Below are 25,986 nucleotides of genomic sequence, written 5' to 3' on the forward strand. Positions count from 1 at the left end.
CTACCGATCAGACTGGTCACATTCTATGTGATGGTAATAATAGCAGGTGCTGCCTTCATTGTTGGTCCCTTCTGTGCCTCGTCTTTTTTGTCTCCCCTTCGCGAAGCTGCATCTGGGATTGAGGCTGGACTGATACACCCCAATGAAAAGCGTTGATGATCCAACAGCGCCCCGTAAGGGAGAGGATGATGAGAGTAAGACAACCCAGTTGAGTTCATTACGTAGACAACACACAGGGTGGTCGCAGTTTTCTACTTGAATTAAATTACCAAATTCATTCAAAAGAGCATTTTTGTGTGATTTTACTGATGCAAATGCTTGCAAAGCACGACAATCTACGTTTAATTTTGCATGAGAATGGCACTGTGGCCATGTTTGTCTATTATTAATGCAAATGTGCATTTCTGCATGTCGTTATTTCACATTTCAAATGTTATTGTGTTAGGCTACGGTGTAGGTGAAGTGCTTGCATGTGGTATTAGAAGAATGGTGCACATATTTGTGTGACATTGATTGTAATATTAAGCTCATTCGACAATGCTTGTGCAGAAGTCCAGCATAAATCGCATTCAGCCAGATCTGCGCAGCGCTGCATGCAGAGGACGTGATTGACTTGCCCAGTCTTAGAACACACCGCTCTCTAATACTGGTGAACAGCGACGCTCTGTGGCGACTACGAGCAAATCACGTGACCAATCTGTTTTGACGTCACTCTGCCACATTGCAGTGAGCATGCGGGCTTTTCAGCTTTGCAGCCAACTGCACATGTCATGTCCTAATAGTGCCTTTCATACCGGCAGGCTGAGCTATAGGCGGTATGCAGCCTGAGTCTAAGTGATAAAAATTCACTACAATAACTGCCGGTTCGGTTTTCATAAGGGCTTTTTAATGGAGCATGCTTTCTTTGCTTGCACACAAAGAAAACACTGTTATATTATAGTATCTCTGCATAGTGAGTAAAATGTAAACAGAGAGATCGCCTAGATATTATTTGCAGAGATGTGTTAAGCAGTAGCCTATTCTTCGTCATATCCATGAGCTTCCCTGAAAATTAACGGATTTGCGGTTCTTGTATACATTGCAAAAATATGTTGTTCATTTATGTCACACGAGGACAATAGTCTGACTTTGGTGTGGTGTAAGATGAGCAGAGGCGCATGTCAGAATATCAAATTACAGACTGCTGGAGAGCTCAGCACAATCTCCCCCCTCTCCCGGCGAGCACGATGTTTCTATGGCAACGGACCTTGCACGAGACAGGTCGTTGTCCGCGGTGCTGAGGCAGGCGCTAGATAAGGAAACGGGGTGGGGGAGGATGGTAAAGCCATATTTCCCCCAAATAAATTACAGTCGAATCTCAGGTTTTCTGAATTGTATTTTACATTTAGGTTTAAGTGAAATTACACTGTAGAATCTGTATTGTACCCCCCCCCCCCCCCACTCCTTTTGCACCCCTCCCCCTAGCCCTACCCATAATCAGTCAGTATTGTCAAGGGAGACTGCTGTCGCCTAGTAACATGCTGTCTCCACTGTTCTGCTCAGCATCATGTATGTGTGTGTGTGTGTGTGTGTGTGTGTGTGTGAGTGAGAGAGAGAGAGAGAGAGAGAGAGAGAGAGAGAGAGAGAGAGAGAGAGAGAGAGAGAGAGAGAGAGAGAGAGAGAGAGAGTGAATGAGAGACAGAAACAGGGTGTGTCTGGTTTGGGGGAGTTGGATGCACAATGATGTGGGTGGGGACTGGGAAGGGATGGATGCAAATGCAGCAGTGAGTTTGAGCGTGTGTGTGTGTGTGTGTGTGTGTGTGTGTGTGTGTGTGTGTGTGTGTTCTCTGCATCAGCCTCTGAGCAGTACAGAGAGCAGTGCTGCAGTCTTTCTTTCTGTGTGTGTGTGTGTGTGTGGGAGGGAGGCAGAAATCTGGGTCAGGAGGAGTAGAGTGGCAGAATACTGCATACCATTTTGGCACACTGCACTGAAAGACAATCAAGCCAAAGCCAGGTCTCATTTTAAAGCTTTATTCACACAGTTATATTTACAGTTTAATATGTCTAATGCTAAACAGTATGTGATTATTACCAATAGCTACATACAGTATAGTTGTCATTTTAATAAAAAGATTGTTCATATAGAAATGAGACACCATCTTCAGGCCATTCCTACCACTTCTCATTGTGACACCATCTTCAAGATGACCTCATCCCCATCCACCCAAACAAACACCACGCCGCACGCTTACATGCTTGTGCATTCTACACACACAAACACACACACACACACACACACACACACACACACACACACACACACACACACACACACACACACACACACACACACACACACACACACACTGCCTCTCACACTCAGACACAGACTGACACATGTAAAGGCAGGCATAGACATAATACAGCTCATTAATATCCAAACATAAGAGCCATGTGATTTCTTTTACCAACATTGATCATAACATAGATCAATTTGATTTTTAGCTGTAACACAGTCACCATTATACAGAATAAACAGCTATTACATCAGAGCAATGCTCCCTTTTCTTAAAGAAACCCCTCACTGCTGTCTCTGCCATGGTTACCAATACCTTATAAAAGCTGATATTTGGACAAGACTTTCTGTGCAACCCAAATTACCCAAACGTGTCTCAGTTCATAGTGCTTTCGAAGACCATTTTCCTACATGTCTGTAGCAAGAAAATGCATTAACATACCATGCCCACTGAAAGGGGCAATGACACTTGACATCAAATGTTTCTATATTTCTATTGTAGAGTAAAATGAAGTGATGAAATTGTGGATCATACTCCACAGCTTGTTGCTTTTTTTATTATCATTTCCCTTTTTACCCCACGTATGTAGCTAGAAGACAACACTGTACACAAAACAACCAGCTGAAGCAGTCAGGGTCTAAGAAGCCATCTCAGGCCCCATATGTTCTGGGCTGGGCCTGAATTAGTCCCTTGGAACACACACACACACACACACACACACACACACACACACACACACCGACTTTAAAAAGGCCTTTGAAGCCAGCTGATCACCAGCAGTGCAGTAATACAATTACCCCCCCACTTCCACCCACTGCAGGCAAACAGACTCGGTCACATTAGGGCTGCCTGAGAGGATGGAGTGAACTCCCCCAGTGGCTGTCATGAAAATGAGTCCCTCTTTTGCCTATCAGCCTTTCCTCTGATATTTATAAATAGCCTAGGCGCTCCATTTCCAAAATCAGTGGGGAAAAAAAGCTTCAGGTTAAATGAATAATTGTGGCTTTCATGAGCTGTGTGTGTGTGAGAGAGAGAGAAAGAGAGAGTGACCCAGTCCCAGCCGCAGTAACCTCAGCAGCAGCCAAGACTTAGCATGTCTTGCATGAGAACTTGGTGTTCTGAGAATTGGCTGGAATTGGTCCCTGCTGTTTATCTTGTACACACACAGCCCACGCACACAGCTGTTTTTCATCACCCTCTCCTCCTCTCTCTTGCATTCTCTTTCCCCAGTTGCCTAACAGAGTTCAAAGCTGAGAACAGCTTTAGTTGGGCCTGCATGGCCTCGTTGGCCTGAGAGAGCTTCCAGACCCTTCTGCTTGTTTTACCAGGAAATCTATCAAATTCATAAGCATAACCATGACTGCTGAAGGGGCAGTGTAGCATTAAAACAACACAGTATAATACTGTATTTAAAAAAAGAAGACACCTACATATTGCACCACAAGTAGAATACCATACACAAAGCACTTTCAGAAGCTTGCACAATAAATGAAAGCAGCAGTTGCAGTTAGGGTCAATGTTACAAAATATCTAGCATTTCGTCATACTAATTGCCATTTTTTTGTATATAAAAAACAAACATATATTTAAAAAAATGAATCAACAAACTAGACAGGTTGCTGTTGCTGCTGAAGCAGTCAGGGTCTAAGAAGCCATCTCAGGCCCCATATGTTCTGGGCTGGGCTTGAATTAGTCCCTTGGAACACACACACACACACACACACACACACACACTCACACCGACTTTAAAAAGGCCTTTGAGGCCAGCTGATCACCAGCAGTGCAGTAATACAATTACCCCCCCACTTCCACCCACTGCAGGCAAACAGACTCGGTCACATTAGGGCTGCCTGAGAGGATGGAGTGAACTCCCCCAGTGGCTGTCATGAAAATGAGTCCCTCTTTTGCCTATCAGCCTTTCCTATGATATTTATAAATAGCCTAGGCGCTCCATTTCCAATATCAGTGGGGAAAAAAAGCTTCAGGTTAAATTAATAATTGTGGCTTTCATGAGCTGTGTGTGTGTGTGAGAGAGAGAGAGAGAGAAAGAGAGAGTGACCCAGTCCCAGCCACAGTAACCTCAGCAGCAGCCAAGACTTAGCATGTCTTGCATGAGAACTTGGTGTTCTGAGAATTGGCTGGAATTGGTCCCTGTTGTTTATCTTGTACACACACAGCCCACGCACACAGCTGTTTTTCATCACCCTCTCCTCCTCTCTCTTGCATTCTCTTTCCCCAGTTGCCTAACAGAGTTCAAAGCTGAGAACAGCTTTAGTTGGGCCTGCATGGCCTCGTTGGCCTGAGAGAGCTTCCAGACCCTTCTGCTTGTTTTACCAGGAAATCTATCAAATTCATAAGCATAACCATGACTGCTGAAGGGGCAGCGTAGCATTAAAACAACACAGTATAATACTGTATTTAAAAAAAGAAGACACCTACATATTGCACCACAAGTAGAATACCATACACAAAGCACTTTCAGAAGCTTGCACAATAAATGAAAGCAGCAGTTGCAGTTAGGGTCAATGTTACAAAATATCTAGCATTTCGTCATACTAATTGCCATTTTTTTGTATATAAAAAACAAACATATATTTTAAAAAATGAATCAACAAACTAGACAGGTTTAGTACATTGCACACTACCATCTTTTCTTGTAATGATGAAGCATTACCATATAATCAAAGCACATTGAAGTCACATTCCCAACAATCAGATAATCGCTTTAACAGTCGCACAGAAAAAGGAGATTAAGGGAGGAAAAAAAACTTGTTAAAAACGAGCGGTTACCATGGTAATCATGATGAGTTAGACTCAAAAGCCGAGGAAACCATCAGGCTCAATCACTGCTTGAGCATATCATGAAGATTAGAATGGTTTTAAACCAAATTGAAAGTCCTGTTTGAACAAGCTGGGACAGGGACCGTTTTCTGGCATTCGTCCACTGGTCAGTCCCTTGTCCAAGTTTGTCCTCTTGGCACCCCGTAAATTGGCCTGACTGAACTGAACTGGTTTTATCAGCTGTTGGCTGAGAGGCGCTCTGTAAGTAACATCAGAACATTTGGCCTTCAGATTCACTAATCAATCTGGCCCCTCACTCAGTGGTGAGTAGTTTATGAATATTTAAAAAGTGGACCAGCAAAGCACTTTGTGTGGCTTTGTTTGCGTGCAAGAGAGAAAAAGACAGAGACAGAGTTGGGATGGCATGGGAATATAGAGAGGCTCACAGATATGAAGAAAGGGTACATTTAGTCTGAAGTAGAGAGAATAACAAGTAATGGAACGACATGAGAATAAATAGAGACTCACAGACATAAAGAAAGGGTGCATTCAGTTTGATGTAAGATGCAGTATGCAGTGAGAGAGAGATAGAGAGAGAGATGGTGAGAGAGAGAGGGTGTCACTTTTTGCAGTGAGTGTGTCCAGTGCAGAAGAAATCATGTGAGTCTGTGTGGCCTGATTGTTAACTGACATCATTCAGTATGAATATGAAAATGGCTCATTTTCATAAAGTACTGGAGTCAGAGTGTGCTTCCATTAACGTCTATGAGCACATGTGTGGGGTGTTTAGCGGCAATACAAACTTGCATGAATATGTGAGGAGCTAGGTGGTCTGAGCACATATGTTAATATGTGAGGAGCTAGGTGGTCTGAGCACATATGTTACTGATATTTGCAGGCAATTTGCAGGAACATATCCCTTAATAATCTGGAAACAGTAATACTACATAGTCTGAAGATATCCTTTTTTCTATATTTTCATACTTTTCTTTTTTATTCTCATTTTTGTACACATACACCCCTCTCAACCCCTCCAGCTCACCACCTTTTAGAACCAGATGAAGGGGACATTTCATTTCAGGTCATCAGATGAGGTTCCCCACCAGGAAGATAATCCCTTATTCCTCTCTGCATCCCTGCCGCATGTTGGGTTTTGTAGTTTTCTGCGATGTCGTTCCCGAACCAGTCCACAGCCGTAGCGCTTTCCCAGTGGTCCTCTCTCCAGGGTCATGGTGGAACATGAAAGGGCCATAAGCGTGTCAGTCTCTGATGTACGCGGGAGTCATGCGGGCAGACAGGCTGGGTAAAAAAGGCTCTGATTTGTGGGCAGTGGCGGAGTGTTCCAGGGCAGCGAGGGGCAGTGAGGGCGGGCAGTCCTGGGAGGGGTGATGGGCAGGGGGAGACGTTACCGTGGCTCGTGCAGGTGCGCGTGGGAGTATGAGTGGACATGAGAAGGGGCAGACGGCCTCGGGATCCTCCTGGTTGGTCAGCTCATCCGGGGCAGGGCTGGAAAGGGACAGGGGTAGGGTTGGGGCGATTTGGCGTTTTGCGATCCTCCTGAAGTCGCTCCGGCGTCAGCGTAGCCAGGAAGGGGCCTCATGAGGAGCTGCTGCTGGTGGTGGTGGACGCCTGGCGGACGAGAGAGAGAGAGAGAGAGAGAGAGAGAGCGAGAGAGAGGAGAGAGAGAAGAGAGAGAGAGATAGAGAACAGGCATTAGGACCCAACATCAGCCGCCACTCGCACCGCATCCAAACCCCAGCACCTAGGGCCAGAAATCTCACACATCACATCACATGCAGCCGAAGGCCTGTCAATCAAAGGGGGGGTGGGAGAGGGGCTTCAGGCATGGCGATAAAGAAGGGAAGAGGAGAGTGGGGCATTAACCATGCGAGTAGACTGTATGAGGGGTGGAGGAGTGGGGCTGATGGAAGACTTTGTGGGGTGTTAACTTTGGAGATCAACCCTCAGGAGTACAGAGTCCGGTCACATCACATGTCAGTGAACGGGGATATTCCGTATGTGAACACACTAACAACCATTTTGCCCATCAAACAAACAGTCCAACTCTCACGAAACGATCCATCCATCCAACATACATACGTCAAGTCAAGTACATTGATTTGTTTAGATCTACTGAATGGCGTAACAAAAAGGGCTCTTAATCCTGCTCTTGGGGAACCACTTGCACTGCATACATCCCATCCGCGTCTGTCTCAAGCACCTCTGATTGAAGTCTTTGTTTTGTTTTGTTTTGTTTTTATCACACCCTTGGTTAGCTACACCAGGAGTGGTCAGCTAAACAAGAGTGCCACTGATGAGCTGTTTCAAGCACACAGAGTGGGGACAGATGGAGCGCATGCAGAGCAGAGGGTCCCCAGGAACAGTATCTAGAACCCTTGAAGTAAAATATACAGACACACGTCAGTAAACTCATGCACAGAACCGTGTGGAAGGCCTTGAGGTGTGAATTAAGGGAACAGATATGGATTTGTTTTGTTTTGTTTGGTTGGTGTTCTCCTAAATCCTGCCACTAAAGAGGATAAGTGCAGCTATGGAAGGGAACTGGCTGCAGTCTTAGCGTGTCAGGGTGTGACATTCTACGTGCCCAAGAAGGAGTGGAGGTGAGAGGGGACATACTGTACCTTCCTCCCTTGCCTCGGCACACATTAGCACTTTAGGCTGGGCCTCTGCCAAAACACACGAGCAGAGAAACCATCAGTACTTAAATGCTCACGACTACACAGCCATGGTGGCGAGGGATCACCTGGCAAACGCCGACATAGCCACTGCTTAAAAGACTGAGACATTTTGAGCAACATGCATGTGGGCTGTTTATCTGGCTGTGATATATGATGTATGATGAGATGTTATGTGATGTCCTAAGGATCATCCATTGTCAAAAGGTCTTGGTTAGATGGGCCAATCAGCTGTTAGTCAGGCCTAAAGGAGCTGCATCGGGGATGAATGGTTGGGGGGGGGGGGGGCACTATATGATATAGGCTCACAGCTCCTCCTCCAGTGAGGTTAGGTTAACACAACAGAGAGAACTTCACTGACAAGGAAACAAACACACATCAAGGAGAAAACAAACACTCGTTTCTGGAAACATCAAAGGTCATCATCATTCAGGCCTCCTAAGGGCCAAGAAGGGCTGCATACCTCCAGCTGTGGGAAGGGATCGCTCTCATTTTGAGTACTTCAGAACAGAAACAAAAGAAGAAACAAGCATTTCAATGAGCAGATCATCATGAACAGCACAGAAAGGAAGCCTATTATCCTATGTGAGTCAGGCATTTTGACATATCTGTCTAAAATTATCCAAGGATAATCAAAACTAAGATGATTATTTTTCATTATCATAATATACTATTTATTAGAGCTGGAATAAGCTCTTACTGCACATTTTAGGTCATTATATACAGCTAATCTATGTCAGAACAAGTTCATTTAAATAAAACAACACATGTAAGCAGGATATTCCAGTTCATGGTAATGCCATTTTATCAGTGAGAGAACACAGGAATTTAGTGAGGACATGAATAGAGGTCAGATATATGCTGGACATCCTGAGGAGGAGGAGAGAAATGTTAGACGAAAAAAACATTCTGCATTTCTGACTGTAGTCTTTCTCCTGTTTCTATGTGGATAACATCCAACCTCTCCCTCCCCCTCTTACACAAACACACACGCGCTCGCACACACACACGCATACAAGCACAAGCATTCATGCACACACGTTCAGTTTGAGGGAGAGACAGAGATAACACTTCCCTCTTGGTTCTTTTTGCTTTGCTTTTGTAACCTTGATCAAAAAGAGATGCTTGGTTAGACATGGTTTTCAACTGACACAGTAAGCATTCAGTATATGTATTCTTGCAAATGCAGTGTAGGCCTGAAAACTATGACAATCAATACTATATCTAACATGATCATTTACTGCATCTGTATACTTTGTGTAGCGAAAAATGGCAAAAAAATATTTCTAAATCTATGCAATGAAACACCTTGATCTATTAGAATTCTCCACATACTACTTATACAACAGTGAATTCACTGTCCATTAATAATCATTGATACGCACACGTTCTGAACCGTAACATTCCGTAATCCCAGAAACCGTTGTCAATAAAAGATGCATTTCACAAGAGTATAGTTCCTCTGCTGCCACAATGTAGGCTCCTCCTGAACAGTCACACAGAACAAGCCTCATAGCATCCGTGTCTGCATTTGTAACCGTGGATGTGAAATGTAGGTCACAGAGCCGAGCACTAGGGCTGCTAACTTTTCCGACCACCAGCCTGGGCTGGCGCAGCCGTGTTCAGCACCAGGTGATCACAGACGAGCCAGAGGCCACCGCGCACAGCTGACGAGGGGAGACCTGTGAGCACGCTTCCATTTCAGAGCACCAGGCCCAACACCAGATGAACAGAGCAGCACAACACATGCGCTTGGTTGCCACCTATTACACACACACACAGTGCCTATACCCTGTCTGCGTCTGCATGATAACAGCAGGCTACTGTATGTACATCCCCCTTTTGACAAGCACAGCTGATTACCTTGTTCTTTTGATGGATTTTTCCAACAATTGAGACCTCACACAGGTATGCATGTATTATTTGCTGGACACTCAGATAGAAAATAATATAACAAAAAAAGGAATAATGCACGCTTTCCCTGAAATGTACAAATCTGCTCTTTTAGCATTGGTCTTTTAATACTACTGTCCTTTCTTCAGATCTTCCTAATATGGTGCCTCAGTTGTATAAGATGAGGATTTGCCCATCATTGTCACAGTGGAGAGTTGGATGGTCACAGTGGCAGAAAGCACAGGCTCTCCTCTCTCTTCAGTAGAGACTATATAAGGCAATATTGGCTGAGATTTGTGTGGCTGAACACTCTCATTGTTCTCATTTCTCCACTGTCTGGATTCAGGCTGAATAAAGAAGTGTCTGGGTATTGATGGAAATGTCATGTTATATAAGAGTTTTGGAATGAGTCGACCTTTGAGGGAATCACTTTGGCTACCAGAGGCCCTTTTTAACAGAGGAAGCTTTCTTTTCCTGTAAGGCCATGAGACTATGACGGAAGTGTTCTGTTCTGGTCCCCAATAATGATGTGAACATGAACAGTAGCACTCAGTGGGGGAGTGACCGAATCCCTATCTTTGACCTGGGGGGGGGTCTCATATATCAGTCTCATAATCAAATTGTAAAGGTTGCCATTCTCATGGTGAAAATGGAATAGCAAGGGAATGGAAGCATCTGCTATCTACATCTGACCGTTTCTATGATGCAATAGATGAAATACTGATTGAGATGTAGATCTGGATCCACCGCTAATGACTGAGCACGGTGGCAGGTCTGGTGGGTTGTTAAGGGTTACATTGCACATTAGAATAAATATCAAAGACTTCTAATGTGATTGTTTCATTGTATGATAATGGGGTATAGCCTCTGTCTGTCACAAAGAAGGTGACCTTATATTCTGAACCTTTTCCCGGTCCAGTGGTCCTGATCATATAAACTGCCAGATGACTCTCATTATAAATGGTACTGGCCCAGATATTTGAATATCAACTTCCCCATTTAACCCTGAATCTTTAACACTAACACACAAACGCTGTCACTGTGTTAATGAAAGCTTCTCTCACTGCTGCCTACCCTGATTTGACTGATCTCTGGAAGATGGTCATTCTGTGACTAACATGGTTCATTTGCATCATCCAGATGAAGAATGGACATGTTTGTTTTTGGGAATTCTATCCATATCATGCATTCCTTGTAGTAAATCAGATTTTTAACTTGTAACTCTCCACTGTTTTGATTTAAACTAAATATCTCCTGAATCTTCCCTGAAGTGCTGAATGAAAAGTCAGTGTCTGAACTAGGCCTCTCATCTGAGCCTGCTACATTAAGGTAACCAAAGTAACAGAATTTTCAATGAGATTTATACTGCAGATTTCTCTGCCACATGCCGGGGTATAATTACTGACAGCCAAAGCATGCACAATTATACTCACACTGCTTAAACACACAGAGATGCCTCCATCCACAACAACAAGTATTAAACTGTGATATGAATGCACTTCTCAGTTCAACTGTTTCTTTATGATCAAATCAACATACCGTGGCCCATGTCAAAAATATTAATTTTCACTAAGATGGTAAGCTTGGATGGAATTTGTGTTGATATTTAGATCCACAGCATTAATTATTGAGACCCCCTCACCAACAGAGGCAGATTCAGAAACATCAAGACTAATATGTAGTGAATAACTTTGACAGCTGTGTGCAAGGTGGTATGAACTTTCACAAATTATCAAATCATCAAATGGCATATCTTAAATGCTTAGATGTTTAAATAAATAATGCTTGACAAAAGTAGGTTTGCAACTGATGTTAATGCCTCAGGCTTTTATTATGGTCAGAGATGAGGACCTCTCCACTCTAGTGTTGTTTGTGTCAACAATAATGTGTGACTGCAGTGGGAGGAAATATGCCTCTAGAGATGTCAACTGATTTGACAGCGTATTATTGTCTCACCTGAAGTGTAGAGGCAGCCGAGTCAGTGGGTTCGGACAGGCCTGTGCTTCTCGGTAGGCTTGACACAACGTACCTCGCTCCTTTTGGAACTGGCTGTCGAACAACCAGCTTCCCTTTACGTGTCTCTGCTAGGAACATGCTGTACCAGTATGCGTCATTGGAGACCAGGGTGGAATCTGCGAAGGTTGAGTTCCTCTCGCTGACAACACTGTTCCTACTGGGAGGAGCTGGTTTACTGTGTTTGGCTTTCTGACACTTCAGCACGATGGTGACCAGTATGGTGATGAGTAACAGAAATGACACTGAGCCCAGTCCGATCACCAGATAAAGATTCAAGTCCGAAAAGATGTCATATTCCAGAGGCACTTCAGTCATGTCAGCGTAGGATTTCAGGGCCGTTTCCACAGTTGAAAGTTTGATTGTTACTGTTGCAGATAACGCTGGCTCTCCATTGTCTTTTGCTATCACCACCAGGCGCTGGTGGCGCGCATCTCTGTAACTGAACATCCTCATGGTCCGAATCTCGCCGTTATATTGGTCCAGACTAAATAAGGTAGCATCTGTTTTCTGCAGGAACTGATACGTGATTCTAGAGTTCAACACGGAGTCTGTATCGATTGCGATAACTTTGGACACGAGAGAGCCTTTGTCTGTGGATCTTGGAATCTTTTCCTCAACCACGGAGCCGTGCGCGCGCCACGGAGAAACAATAATGGGTGTGTTGTCATTCTGGTCCATTATAATAATATGAACTGTAACATTATTACTGAGTGGTGGGACACCGGAATCCCTTGCTTCAATGTGAAAAAGAAACTCTTTCTCTATCTCGTAGTCAAAAGTTTTCAGCGCGTAAAGATTTCCATTCTCTGGGTTGATGGAGAAAAGCATGGACATGGATGTGTTCGCAATTTCCTTTTCTAAGATAAAATACACTAAGTATTGGTTTTCGTGGAGGTCTGGATCAAAAGCTGTCAGTGAACTTAGCAGCGCCCCAGGTGCGTTGTTCTCCATAACTTGAATCGTATAGAATGACTTTGGGAATAGTGGGGCGTTGTCATTAACGTCTAACAACTCTAGCGTTATGGTTTCATTATCGAACAGTGGTGGGGAGCCCCTATCAGTAACTGTAAATGTTATGTCATACTCTGGCACTTTTTCCCGGTCTAATGGTTTTGAAACTACAAGCTCATAGTAGTTATCAGCTGACTTTTTCAGTGAAAATGGTAGGTTGTCAGAAATGTGAATGTCCACAATACCATTTTCTCCTGAGTCTTTATCACCGACACTAACCACTGCAATAACAGTGTCTACTTCCACATATTCTTTAATTGGACTCTGAAAGGACTTTATTGATATTTCTGGATGATTGTCATTCATATCGGTCACCAAGATGGTTAATTTACATTGGCTGGACAGGGAATTAGCGCCTTTATCCTTGGCTATAACCTCCATGTCATAAATTTTGAAATCCTCATAATTGATCATGGATTTGACACGAATTTCGCCATTAGTGGGATTTAAGCTGAATGTTTCCTGAGTCTTTTCTGATGTATACAGACTGAATGTGTATTCAATATCTGAGTTGGAACCTTCATCTAAATCCGTTGCATTTAATTTAACCACAAGGCTACCAATAGGCGCGTTTTCTGGTATGTTTATGGTGTAGTTGTCTTTATCAAACTGAGGTGCATTGTCATTTGTGTCCAACACGCGAACAATGATACTTGTTGTGCCAGAGCGCGTGGGGACCCCGCCATCTAAAGCTGTGAGTATCAGGTTATACATTGCCGTCTTTTCTCTGTCTAAAGGTTTTGTCAGAATTAAGTCGGCAAATTTGGAGCCATCTCTACCTGTTTGTATTTCAATACTGAAATGTTCACTCTCACTTAAACGATATGTGTTAATTGAATTTGAGCCGAAATCAGGATCAACAGCATTGTTAAGAGAAAACCTCTCGCCCGTAGAAGTAGACTCAGAAATATCTAAATGCATGGTATCTCTACGGAAGTGGGGTGCATTGTCATTAATGTCAGTTATTTCTAACTCAATGTTGAACATACGTATGGGATTCTCGATGGTTGCTTCCAATTTAAGAAAACAGTTCGAAGTCGTCATTTTAACAGGACACAGAATCTCTCGATCAATCCTTTCCAAAATGTAGAGTTCACCAGTCTCTCTGTTCACATCCAGATATTTCCTGTTGGCGATAACATCTAACCGCACCTTACGTTTCGATAAAGACTTAACGTCTAGCCCTAGATCTGTAGCCAGGTTGGCCACCACCGATCCTACCTCCATTTCTTCTGGTATGGAGTAGTGGGTAACGGCAGATGTTCTTCTCAGGCTGACATACAGACAGATAAATACCGCTACATACCTTATCCAGTGCGAGCCTCTAATAATTGACTCCATCTTTCGATTTGTCACCAGTATAGTCCACGAAAAAAGGAAAAGAATCGTGATCAAATACAACACGGGTTTCTCCCAAAATGCATCATAAAGCATAAAGCACTGATACTGGGCGTGAAATGAGCGCAACGTCCTTATGACTGCATGACGTATTGTGATGACAACTCTCGCGTAGGCCTATATTCAAGATTTGTGAGTGAACAGCGACACGTTGTGCAACAAGCCAAATAGGACATACTTCTTATGAAAATGGCCATATCAAATTTTCAGAAGTTTGCAAAATATCCACCAATACTTTTAACTCCTCGAGTTAATAAGACCTTTGATTATTCTCTGGAAATTTTGATTACACACCAACAGGTCATAACTTTGGCTTTTCTATAAAACTCCACAGTGTATATAAGATCGCAACTTCCTCTTACCTGAAGAGTAGAAGCAGCCGAATCACTGGTCTCTGTCAGGCCTGTGCTTCTCGGTAGGCTTGACACAACGTACCTCGATCCTTTTGGCACAGGCTGTCTCACAACCAGCTTCCCTTTGCGCGTCTCCGCAAGAAACATGCTGTACCAGTATGCGTCATTGGAGACCAGGGTGGAATCTGCGAAGGTTGAGTTCCTCTCACTGACCACACTGTTCCTACTTGGAGGAGCTGCTTTACTGTGTTTGGGTTTCTGACACTTCAGCACGATGGTGACCAGTATGGTGATCAGTAACAGAAATGACACTGAGCCCAGTCCGATCACCAGATAAAGATTCAAGTCCGAAAAGATGTCATATTCCAAAGGCACTTCAGTCATGTCAGCGTAGGATTTAAGAGCAGTCTCTATCGTGGAGAGCTTGATGGTCACGGTTGCTGAGAGCGCAGGCTCTCCATTGTCCTTGGCGATCACCACTAGGCGCTGGTGGCGCGCGTCTCTATAGCTGAACATTCTCATGGTCCGGATCTCTCCGTTGTACTGATCTAAGCTGAATAAAGTAGCGTCCGTGTTCTGGAGAAACTGGTACGTTATCCGATAGTTGTGAACAGAGTCCGTGTCAATGGCGATCACTTTGGCAACTAGAGATCCTTTATCAGTGTTTCTGGGGATCTTTTCCTCAACTACGGTGCCATGCGCGCGCCATGGAGACACTATCACTGGAGTGTTATCATTTTGGTCCATGATGATGATATGAACCGTAACGTTACTGCTGAGAGGAGGAACGCCTGAATCCCGGGCTTCAATGTGAAAAAGAAACTCTTTTTCCATTTCATAATCAAACGTCTTTAGTGCGTAAAGGTTGCCATTCTCTGGGTTAATAGAGAATAGCATGGACATAGAGGTGTTGGCAATCTCCCTTTCTATGATGAAATAAACGAGGTATTGGTTTTCATGGAGATCTGGATCTACAGCGGTAAGGGCAGCTAATAGTGCTCCTGGTGCGTTATTCTCAGTCACTGGTATTGTGAAAAACGTCTGATTGAACCGAGGGACGTTGTCATTAACATCAAGCAATTCTACGGTTATAGTCTCGTTATCAGATAATTGAGGTGTGCCCCTGTCTGTGACAGTAAATGTAATATCATATTCGGGAACCCTTTCTCTATCAAGAGGGGTGGATACCACTAATTCGAAATAGTTGTCTGCAGACTCTCTTAATGCAAAGGGCAAATTATCATTTATTTTAATGTCAACAACACCGTTTTCCCCAGAGTCTTTGTCACTGACGCTTACAACAGCAATGACAGTATCCACTTCAACATTTTCCTTAATTGTACTTTGAAAGGACTTCACTGAAATTTCTGGATGGTTGTCGTTTATATCAGTAATCAATATAGTTAATTTGCATTGCCCTGATAAAGAATTTACAGCTTTGTCCTTTGCTATGATCTCCATATCATACATTTTAAAATCTTCGTAATTAACCATGTCCTTTACCCTAATCTCGCCATTATCAGGATTTAAACTGAACGTTTGTTGTGTTTTCTCCGATGTATATAGGCTAAATAGATAAGTGATATCTGAATTTGAGCCTTCGTCTAAGTCTGTAGCATTTAATTTCACAACCAGACTTCCAATGGGGGAGTTCTCTGACAGTGTTATCGTGTAGCTTTCTTTGTCAAACTGGGGGGCGTTATCATTTGTGTCTAACACCTGCACTACAATGCTGGCTGTGCCAGACCGTGCAGGGACGCCACCATCCACAGCAGTAAGTATTAAGTTGTGAATATTCTGCTTTTCTCTGTCCAAAGGCTTTTTCAAAATCAAATCTGTAAATTTTGATCCATCGCGACCAGATTGTATTTCAATGTTAAAATGCTCGCTCTCACTAAGATAATACGTTTTGATTGAATTCGACCCAACATCAGGATCCACAGCATTGTTCAAAGAGAATCGTTCACCAACTGGTGTGGATTCAGATATGTCCAAATGCATAGTATCTCTGCGAAAATTTGGCTCATTGTCATTTATGTCCAAAATTTCCAGTTCAATATTAAACATTCGAATGGGATTTTCTATTGATGCATCCAGCTTTAATACACATGTCGATTTGGAAGTGCAGAGATATTCTCTGTCAATTCTCTCGAATATGAACAGTTCTCCTGTCTCTTTGTTGATTTCGAGGTATTTTTTGTTTGCAATATTATCCAGACGCATCTTCCTTCTGCTTAGTGTTTTTACGTCAATGTTCAAATCAGCAGCTAGATTTGCGACAACAGAGCCAATCTCCATTTCCTCGGGAATTGAGTAATGTGTTACGGCAGATGTTGATTGCAAAAGGCATAACATTAGAAATGCTAAGACATACCTTTGCCCTTGACGCGCGCTAATATGGGTATCCATTGTTCTCCGATAGACTTGTGCGCGCAGTTTGTTGTGGATCGCTGGATTCTGATATTCTTACCCGTAAATATCCACTCTAGGCTACCTCCACCTGCCTTGATCTAACAGCACGAATAAATTAGAGCGGTAGTCTAATGTGTTGAAGCACTGGCTTCTGCAACCGTCTCAGAAAAATAGAACGTTACCTCATGACGATGCGTAATGGCGTCTCAGGGAGGATACCAATGCGACTTTTGCTGACGAACAGCGACCCTTTGCGCTTTCACGATCTCAGTGCAGCCTTTATTGTTGTTCTCGCAAAGTTTTAGAAGCAGTCAACATATGTATTTTACATCAAATAGTCTTCGCCTGTCTATTACATAATTGCATGTATGTTGAACTCAACAGGTCTTCCCCATAAATAAAAACACCTCTGTAAACCAAACTTAGAACTGTCCATTTCTCCATACCGTACAGTGCGTGGCATCTTAATGCTAAAACTCAGTAAGATGACCCGCGTCAATCAAAAAATGATCTAATGCGCCGAATATATGTGACACATGGGTGTTGAATTGAACACTATTGAAAATTGAATATAGTGTATCTATGAAGGAATAACACATCTCTCACCTGTAAAGTAGATGCAGCTGAGTCACTGGTCTCTGTCAGCCCTGTGCTTCTCGGTAGGCTTGACACAACGTACCTCGATCCTTTTGGCACCGGCTGTCTCACAACCAGCTTCCCTTTACGCGTCTCCGCAAGAAACATGCTGTACCAGTATGCGTCATTGGATACCAGGGTGGAATCTGCGAAGGTTGAGTTCCTCTCGCTGACAACACTGTTCCTACTGGGAGGAGCTGCTTTACTGTGTTTGGGTTTCTGACACTTCAGCACGATGGTGACCAGTATGGTGATCAGTAACAGAAATGACACAGAGCCCAGTCCGATCACCAGATAAAGATTCAAGTCCGAAAAGATGTCATATTCCAAAGGCACCTCAGTCATGTCAGCGTAGGATTTAAGAGCGGTCTCTATCGTGGAGAGCTTGATGGTCACGGTGGCAGAGAGCGCAGGCTCTCCATTGTCCTTGGCGATCACCACAAAGCGCTGGTGACGCGCGTCTCTGTAGCTGAACATTCTCATGGTCCGGATCTCTCCATTGTATTGATCTAAACTAAACAATGTGGCATCCGTGTTCTGGAGGAACTGGTACGTTATGCGAGAGTTGTGAACAGAGTCCGTGTCAATAGCAATCACTTTGGCCACCAAACTTCCTTTATCAGTGTTTCTTGGGATTTTTTCCTCAACCACGGTACCATGCGCGCGCCATGGAGACACTATCACTGGGGTGTTATCATTTTGGTCCATGATGATGATATGAACTGTGACGTTGCTGCTGAGAGGAGGAACGCCTGAATCCCTGGCCTCAATGTGGAAAAGAAACTCTTTCTCTATTTCATAATCAAACGTTTTCAGTGCGTAAAGGTTGCCATTCTCTGGGTTAATAGAGAATAGCATAGACATAGAGGTGTTGGCAATCTCCCTTTCTATTATGAAATAAACGAGGTATTGGTTTTCATGGAGATCTGGATCTACAGCGGTAAGGGCAGCTAATAGTGCTCCTGGTGCGTTATTCTCAGTCACTGGTATTGTGAAAAACGTCTGATTGAACCGAGGGACGTTGTCATTAACATCTAGCAATTCTACAGTAATGGTCTCGTTATCAGATAATTGAGGTGTGCCCCTGTCTGTGACCGTAAATGTAATATCATATTCAGGAACCTTTTCTCGATCAAGGGCTGTTGATACTACTAATTCATAGTAATTGTCTGAGGATTCTCTTAATGCAAAGGGCAAGTGATCGTTGATTTTAATGTCAACAACTCCGTTTTCTCCAGAATCCTTATCGCTAACACTTACAACAGCAATGACTGTATCTACTTCGACATTTTCCTTGATTGTACTTTGAAATGATTTGACTGAGATCTCTGGATGATTGTCGTTCATATCAGTAATCAATATAGTTAGTTTACATTGTCCTGATAAAGAATTAGTGCCTTTGTCTTTTGCTATTATTTCCATGTCATAAATTTTAAAATCTTCGTAGTTAACCATGTCCTTTACTCTGATCTCGCCGTTGTCAGGATTTAAAGTGAACGTTTGTTGTGTTTTCTCCGAGGTGTAAAGACTGAATAGATAAGTCATGTCTGCGTTTGAGCCTTCATCTAAATCCGTTGCATTCAGTTTCACAACAAGACTTCCTATAGGAGTGTTTTCGGAAAGGTTTATCATGTAGTTCTCTTTGTCAAACTGGGGGGCGTTGTCATTAGTATCTAACACCCGCACAACTATGCTGACTGTCCCCGACCGTGCGGGCACTCCACCGTCTACAGCGGTGAGTATTAAGCTATGTACATTCTGCTTTTCTCTGTCCAAAGACTTTTTCAAAATAAGATCCGTGAATTTTGAACCATCTCGTCCAGACTGTATCTCTATGTCGAAGTAGTCACTCTCACTAAGGTAATACGTTTTGATTGAATTCGACCCGACGTCAGGATCCACAGCATTGTTCAAAGAGAATCGTTCACCGACTGGTGTGGATTCTGATATGTCAAGATGAATTATATCTTTACGAAAATGTGGGGCATTATCATTAATATCTAATATTTCCACCTCAATGTTAAATATTCGAATAGGGTTTTCTATTGTAGCGTCCAGTTTCAATACACATGTCGATTTTGCAAGGCAGAGGTATTCTCTGTCAATTCTCTCGAATATGAACAGCTCTCCTGTCTCCTTGTTGATTTCGAGGTACTTTTTGTTTGCAATGTTATCCAGTCGCATCTTCCTTCTACTCAGTGTATTGACATCGATGTTCAAATCTGCGGCTAGATTTGCAACAACGGAGCCGATCTCCATTTCCTCAGGAACTGAATAATGTGTTACAGCAGATGCCGAATGCAGGAGGCATGACATTAGAAAAGCTGAGACGTACCTTTGCCAGTGACGCGCGCTAACATGGGCATCCATTGTCCTCTAAAAAAATAGACTTGTGTGCTATATCTCAGATTATTGATCGGTCGATTCCGATGTTGTAATAATTGCAATATCCACTGTACTTTCGCCGGTCTTCTACTGACAACACGAATAATTTCCACCTTTATCCGTTATGGCCATGGACTAGCTACTGCAACTGCCTCAATGAATAGAGACCGTTGCCCACTTTATGACGATGTGTAATGGCGTCGTAGGGAGGATACCAATAAGACTTTTGCTGATGAACAGCGACCCTTTGTGCATTTAGAGTCTTGGTGCAGCATGTATTGTAGTCCTCAATGTCTTAGAATTATTATCAATAAATAAACACATGTAACGATCTTGAAGAGTAGCCTAGCTCTATCTCAATTTAAGTAAAGACAGGCGAAAACAAAATGATGTCAAATAAATAACTGCATGCTCGAAGTGATTTGTCAATTCGTCAGGTCCTCATCACCACCACCACCACCACCCCCAAATACATTATCTCTAAGCCATACCTTAGTTTTATCGCCAAGTCATCCACCTCTCCAAACTATAGTTCCAACTTGTTAATTACATGTCTGAATGCAATAACACCGTGACAGAAGCACAAACCCTTTGACCCGCGTCAATTCAAAAATATGCCCAGGCGCCAAATGTAAGGAGTACGCTATGTTACGCATGAATGTTGAAGTTGAATATAATGTGTCTTATGATTATGAAGGTCAAATAAATAACACATCTCTCACCTGTAAAGTGCTAGCAGCTGAGTCACTGGTCTCTGTCAGGCCTGTGCTTCTCGGTAGACTTGACACAACGTAACGCGATCCTTTTGGCACCGGCTGTCTTACAACCAGCTTCCCTTTGCGCGTCTCCGCAAGAAACATACTGTACCAGTATGCGTCATTGGAGACGAGTGTGGAATCTGCGAAGGTTGAGTTCCTCTCGCTGACAACACTGTTCCTACTGGGAGGAGCTGCTTTACTGTGTTTGGGTTTCTGACACTTCAGCACGATGGTGACCAGTATGGTGATCAGTAACAGAAATGACACTGAGCCCAGTCCGATCACCAGATAAAGATTCAAGTCCGAAAAGATGTCATATTCCAAAGGCACCTCAGTCATGTCAGCGTAGGATTTCAGAGCAGTCTCTATCGTGGAGAGCTTGATGGTCACGGTGGCTGAGAGCGCAGGCTCTCCATTGTCCTTGGCGATCACCACTAGGCGCTGGTGACGCGCGTCTCTGTAGCTGAACATTCTCATGGTCCGGATCTCTCCATTGTACTGGTCCAGGCTGAATAATGTAGCATCAGTGTTCTGGAGGAACTGGTATGTTATCCGAGAGTTGTGCACAGAGTCTGTGTCAATAGCGATCACTTTGGCAACTAGAGACCCCTTATCAGTGTTCCTGGGGATCTTTTCCTCAACAACGGTGCCATGCGCGCGCCATGGAGACACTATCACTGGAGTGTTATCATTTTGGTCCATGATGATGATATGAACCGTGACGTTGCTGCTGAGAGGAGGAACGCCCGAATCACGTGCCTCAATGTGGAAAAGAAACTCTTTTTCTATTTCATAATCAAATGTCTTCAGTGCGTAAAGGTTTCCATTCTCTGGGTTAATAGAGAATAGCATAGACATAGAGGTGTTTGCAATGTCTTTTTCTATGATGAAATAAACGAGGTACTGGTTTTCATGGAGATCTGGATCTACAGCGGTAAGGGCAGCTAATAGTGCGCCCGGTGCATTATTTTCCTTAACTGGTATCGTAAAAAACGTCTGATTGAACCGGGGGACGTTGTCATTAACATCTAGAAGTTCAAGATTTATGGTCTCATTATCAGATAACTGAGGTTTACCTCTGTCTGTTACAGTAAGCGTAATATCATACTCAGGAATCATTTCTCGGTCCAGTGGTTTAGACACCACTAATTCATAATAGTTATCGGAGGATTCTCTTAAAGCAAATGGCAGGTTTTTATTAATTGTAATGTCGACAACTCCGTTTTCTCCAGAGTCTTTATCACTGACACTCACAACAGCAATTACAGTGTCTAGTGGAACATTTTCCTTGACTGTTCTTTGAAATGACTTGACTGATATTTCCGGATGGTTGTCATTCATATCCGTAATCAATATGGTCAGTTTGCACTGTCCCGATAAAGAGTTTAGACCTTTGTCCTTTGCTATGATCTCCATGTCATACATTTTGAAGTCTTCGTAATTGATCATATCTTTAACTCGAATCTCGCCATTATTGGAATTTAAAGAGAATGTTTGTTGTGTTTTCTCTGAGGTGTAAAGACTGTACAGATATGCAATTTCCGCGTTTGAGCCTTCATCTAAGTCTGTTGCATTTAATTTCACAACGAGACTTCCAATGGGGGAATTTTCTGAGAGTTCGATCTTGTAGCTTTCCTTGTCAAACTGGGGGGCGTTGTCATTTGTATCTAACACTCGGATAATAATGCTGGCTGTACCAGACCGTGCGGGCACTCCACCATCCACAGCGGTAAGAATTAGACTATGATTGGTCTGCGCTTCCCTGTCCAAAGCCTTTTTCAAAATCAAATCGGTAAATTTGGACCCATCTCGTCCAGATTGTATTTCGATATTAAAATGCTCACTTTCACTAAGGTAATACGTTTTTATTGAGTTCGACCCGATATCAGGATCCACAGCATTGTTCAAAGAAAAACGTTCACCGACTGGTGTGGACTCAGATATGTCCAGATGAATAGTGTCTCTTCGAAAATGTGGTGCATTGTCATTAATGTCCAGTATTTCAACTTCGATATTAAATATCCGAATAGGGTTTTCTATGGTTGCATCCAGTTTCAACACGCATGCGGTGGCTGATTTTGTAGTACACAGATATTCCCTATCAAGTCTCTCTACAATGAAAAGCTGCCCCGTCTCTTTGTTTATGTCGAGATATTTCTTATTTGCTATATTATCCAGTCGCATTTTCCGTCTGTTGAGTGTATTTACATCAATGTTAAGATCAGCAGCTAGATTTCCTACAACAGAACCAATTTCCATTTCCTCGGGAATGGAATAATGTGTAACACCTGATGTCGAGTGTAGCAGAGCGAAGATGAGAAAAGCCGAGACATACCCCATGGTGCGTCGTGCGCGCTGTATAATTCCCTATTGCTTGCTGATGAAGTTAGGCGATATTCTTCAAACGACGGCGTATTGGTAGATATGGATCTTTGAATTACCATGAACATGCACGATACCTCCTCGAGAACATTGCTTTTTTGACGGAGAGCTTGGTGTATTCAAGAAATAGCGTCCGTCACAATGAAACGAGACCTCACCCTCTGCGACGAGGCGTTTAAAAAAGATAACCAATGGTGTTTAGTTGGAGAACAGCGACCCTTGGTGCACTCAGATAATCGTTACAGTCTTGGCTAGTTATTAATATTTTAACCGACACAAAATTGCCACAGTGAAAGGTCATGGTGAATAGCTCTTAGACAACATGACGTGGGACAACTACACAACGATATTTTGACTGTGCCATAGTATTATGGATTTGAAGATTTACTAAGATAACAGTTTAAGTGGTATAAGATATACAAGGAATTGAACACTGTTTACTATAAAGCCCTTACTGTAAGTTTGATATAAAGTGTGATCTTCAGCTTCCACCCCCTATAGTGTGTGTCGCTGGTTCGCGTGTAAAAGTGCATCATTCTCTGAATAAAATAAATGTGATGACGGGACTAAACCGACTTGTAGCACAAATCCTCTGGCTTATCCCATTCCAAAATTATCTCAATCATCTCAAACGGGCATCTGAATAATTTTGGTTTCAAAGCTTCAAAAATAATCATATGTCAAACATAATTATTTAACCTGAATATGATCGCACTAAAGGAGCAGAAATGTTTTTCTCACCTGCAACGTAGATGCAGCTGAGTCAGTGGGTTCTGACAGGCCTGTGCTTCTGGGTAGGCTTGACACAACGTACCTCGATCCTTTTGGCACCGGCTGCCTCACAACCAGCTTCCCTTTACGCGTCTCCGCAAGAAACATGCTGTACCAGTATGCGTCATTGGAGACCAGGGTGGAATCTGCGAAGGTTGAGTTCCTCTCACTGACCACACTGTTCCTACTGGGAGGAGCTGCTTTACTGTGTTTGGGTTTCTGACACTTCAGCACGATGGTGACCAGTATGGTGATCAGTAACAGAAATGACACAGAGCCCAGTCCAATCACCAGATAAAGATTCAAGTCCGAAAAGATGTCATATTCCAAAGGCACTTCAGTCAGGTCTGAGTAGGATTTAAGAGCAGTCTCTATCGTGGAGAGCTTGATGGTCACGGTGGCAGAGAGTGCAGGCTCTCCATTGTCCTTGGCGATCACCACCAAGCGCTGGTGACGCGAGTCTCTATAACTGAACATTCTCATGGTCCGGATCTCTCCATTATATTGGTCCAGGCTGAATAAGGTAGCATCAGTGTTCTGGAGGAACTGGTATGTTATCCGAGAGTTGTGCACAGAGTCTGTGTCAATGGCAATCACTTTGGCCACCAAACTTCCTTTATCGGTGTTTCTTGGGATCTTTTCCTCGACCACGGTGCCGTGCGCGCGCCATGGAGACACTATCACTGGGGTGTTATCGTTTTGGTCCATGATGATGATATGAACTGTGACGTTACTGCTAAGAGGGGGAACGCCTGAATCACGGGCCTCAATGTGGAAAAGAAACTCTTTCTCTATTTCATAATCAAACGTCTTCAGTGCGTAAAGGTTGCCATTCTCTGGGTTAATAGAGAATAGCATGGACATGGAAGTGTTTGCGATTTCTTTCTCTATTATGAAATAAACCAAATACTGGTTTTCATGTAAATCTGGATCTAAAGCTGTAATCGAGGCTAGCAATGCACCTGGTGCGTTATTTTCAGTGACTGGTATTGTGTAGAATGTTTTGTTAAATCGAGGAACATTATCATTAACATCAAGAAGTTCTAAAGTTATAGTCTCATTATCAGACAACGGAGGTACACCCCTGTCCGTTACTGTAAATGTAATATCATACTCTGGAACCTTTTCTCTATCCAGTGGTTTAGATACAACTAATTCATAGTAATTGTCTGAGGATTCCCTTAGTGCAAAAGGTAAATCATCGTTGATTTTAATGTCAACAACACCGTTTTCACCAGAATCCTTATCACTGACACTTACAACTGCAATCACAGTGTCGACATCAACATTTTCCTTAACTGTACTTTGAAATGATTTAACTGAAATGTCTGGATGGTTGTCGTTCATGTCGGTTATTAGTATAGTTAATTTGCATTGTCCCGACAAAGAGTTTATGCCCTTATCCTTTGCTATTACCTCCATGTCATATATTTTAAAATCTTCGTAATTAACCATGTCCTTTACTCTGATCTCGCCATTATCGGGATTTAAACTGAACGTTTGTTGTGTTTTCTCCGAAGTATATAGACTGAAAAGATAAGTGACGTCTGCGTTTGAACCTTCATCTAAATCGGTTGCATTTAATTTTACAACAAGACTTCCGATAGGTGAGTTTTCGGACAGATTGATCGTATAGCTTTCCTTGTCAAACTGGGGGGCGTTGTCATTTGTATCCAGAACCCTGACGACAATGCTGGCTGTACCAGACCGTGCAGGTATCCCACCATCCACAGCAGTGAGTATTAAATTATGAACATTTTGCTTTTCCCGGTCCAGAGCCTTTTTCAAAATCAAATCGGCGAATTTTGATCCGTCTCGTCCGGTTTGTATTTCAATGTTAAAATGATCACTCTCACTAAGATAATATGTTTTGATTGAATTCGATCCGATGTCAGGGTCCACCGCATTGTTCAAAGAGAATCGTTCACTCACTGGGGTGGATTCTGATATGTCAAGATGGATAGTGTCTCTTCGAAAACTTGGTGCATTGTCGTTAATGTCCAATATCTCCACTTCAATATTAAATATACGAATTGGATTTTCAATTGTTGCATCTAATTTCAGAAGACACGTGGCTGATTTGGTACTACAAAGGTATTCCCTATCAATTCTCTCAAAAATAAAAATCTCCCCGGTGTCTTTGTTTATCTCGAGGTACTTTTTGTTTACAAAATTATCCAAACGCATTTTCCGTCTGCTCAGTGTTTTTATGTCGAGG

The 25,986-nt window shown here is 43.0% G+C and overlaps 2 protein-coding genes across 2 annotated transcripts; both read right to left on the reverse strand.

Annotated features, from left to right (window-relative positions):
• Positions 1-2,000: 2,000 nt before the first annotated feature.
• On the reverse strand, positions 2,001-19,842 carry LOC143132933 (protocadherin alpha-C2-like). Its single transcript, XM_076292760.1, has 3 exons — positions 17,443-19,842; positions 8,217-8,253; positions 2,001-6,686 (listed from the first exon to the last, which is right to left on the reverse strand). Exons 1-2 carry the CDS (start codon positions 19,840-19,842, stop codon positions 8,242-8,244), a joined length of 2,412 nt encoding a protein of 803 aa, XP_076148875.1. The 3' UTR covers positions 2,001-6,686; positions 8,217-8,241.
• Positions 19,843-20,555: 713 nt separating this feature from the next.
• On the reverse strand, positions 20,556-23,431 carry LOC143132934 (protocadherin alpha-C2-like). The gene has a single exon (XM_076292761.1). It carries the CDS (start codon positions 22,953-22,955, stop codon positions 20,556-20,558), a length of 2,400 nt encoding a protein of 799 aa, XP_076148876.1. The 5' UTR covers positions 22,956-23,431.
• Positions 23,432-25,986: the final 2,555 nt, after the last annotated feature.

Source organism: Alosa pseudoharengus, unplaced genomic scaffold (genome assembly GCF_046254945.1).
Source record: "Alosa pseudoharengus isolate Yale_2024_CS ecotype anadromous, Long Island Sound unplaced genomic scaffold, YU_APseudo_1.1 YU_APseudo_1.1_scf_19, whole genome shotgun sequence".
Taxonomy (NCBI): Eukaryota; Metazoa; Chordata; class Actinopteri; order Clupeiformes; family Clupeidae; genus Alosa; species Alosa pseudoharengus.

What these genes read in the sequence shown, in the direction of transcription:
- LOC143132933 (XM_076292760.1), bottom strand. Translation starts at nt 19,842, where the DNA reads ATGGATGCCCATGTTAGCGCGCGTCACTGGCAAAGGTACGTCTCAGCT.
- LOC143132934 (XM_076292761.1), bottom strand. Translation starts at nt 22,955, where the DNA reads ATGGGGTATGTCTCGGCTTTTCTCATCTTCGCTCTGCTACACTCGACA.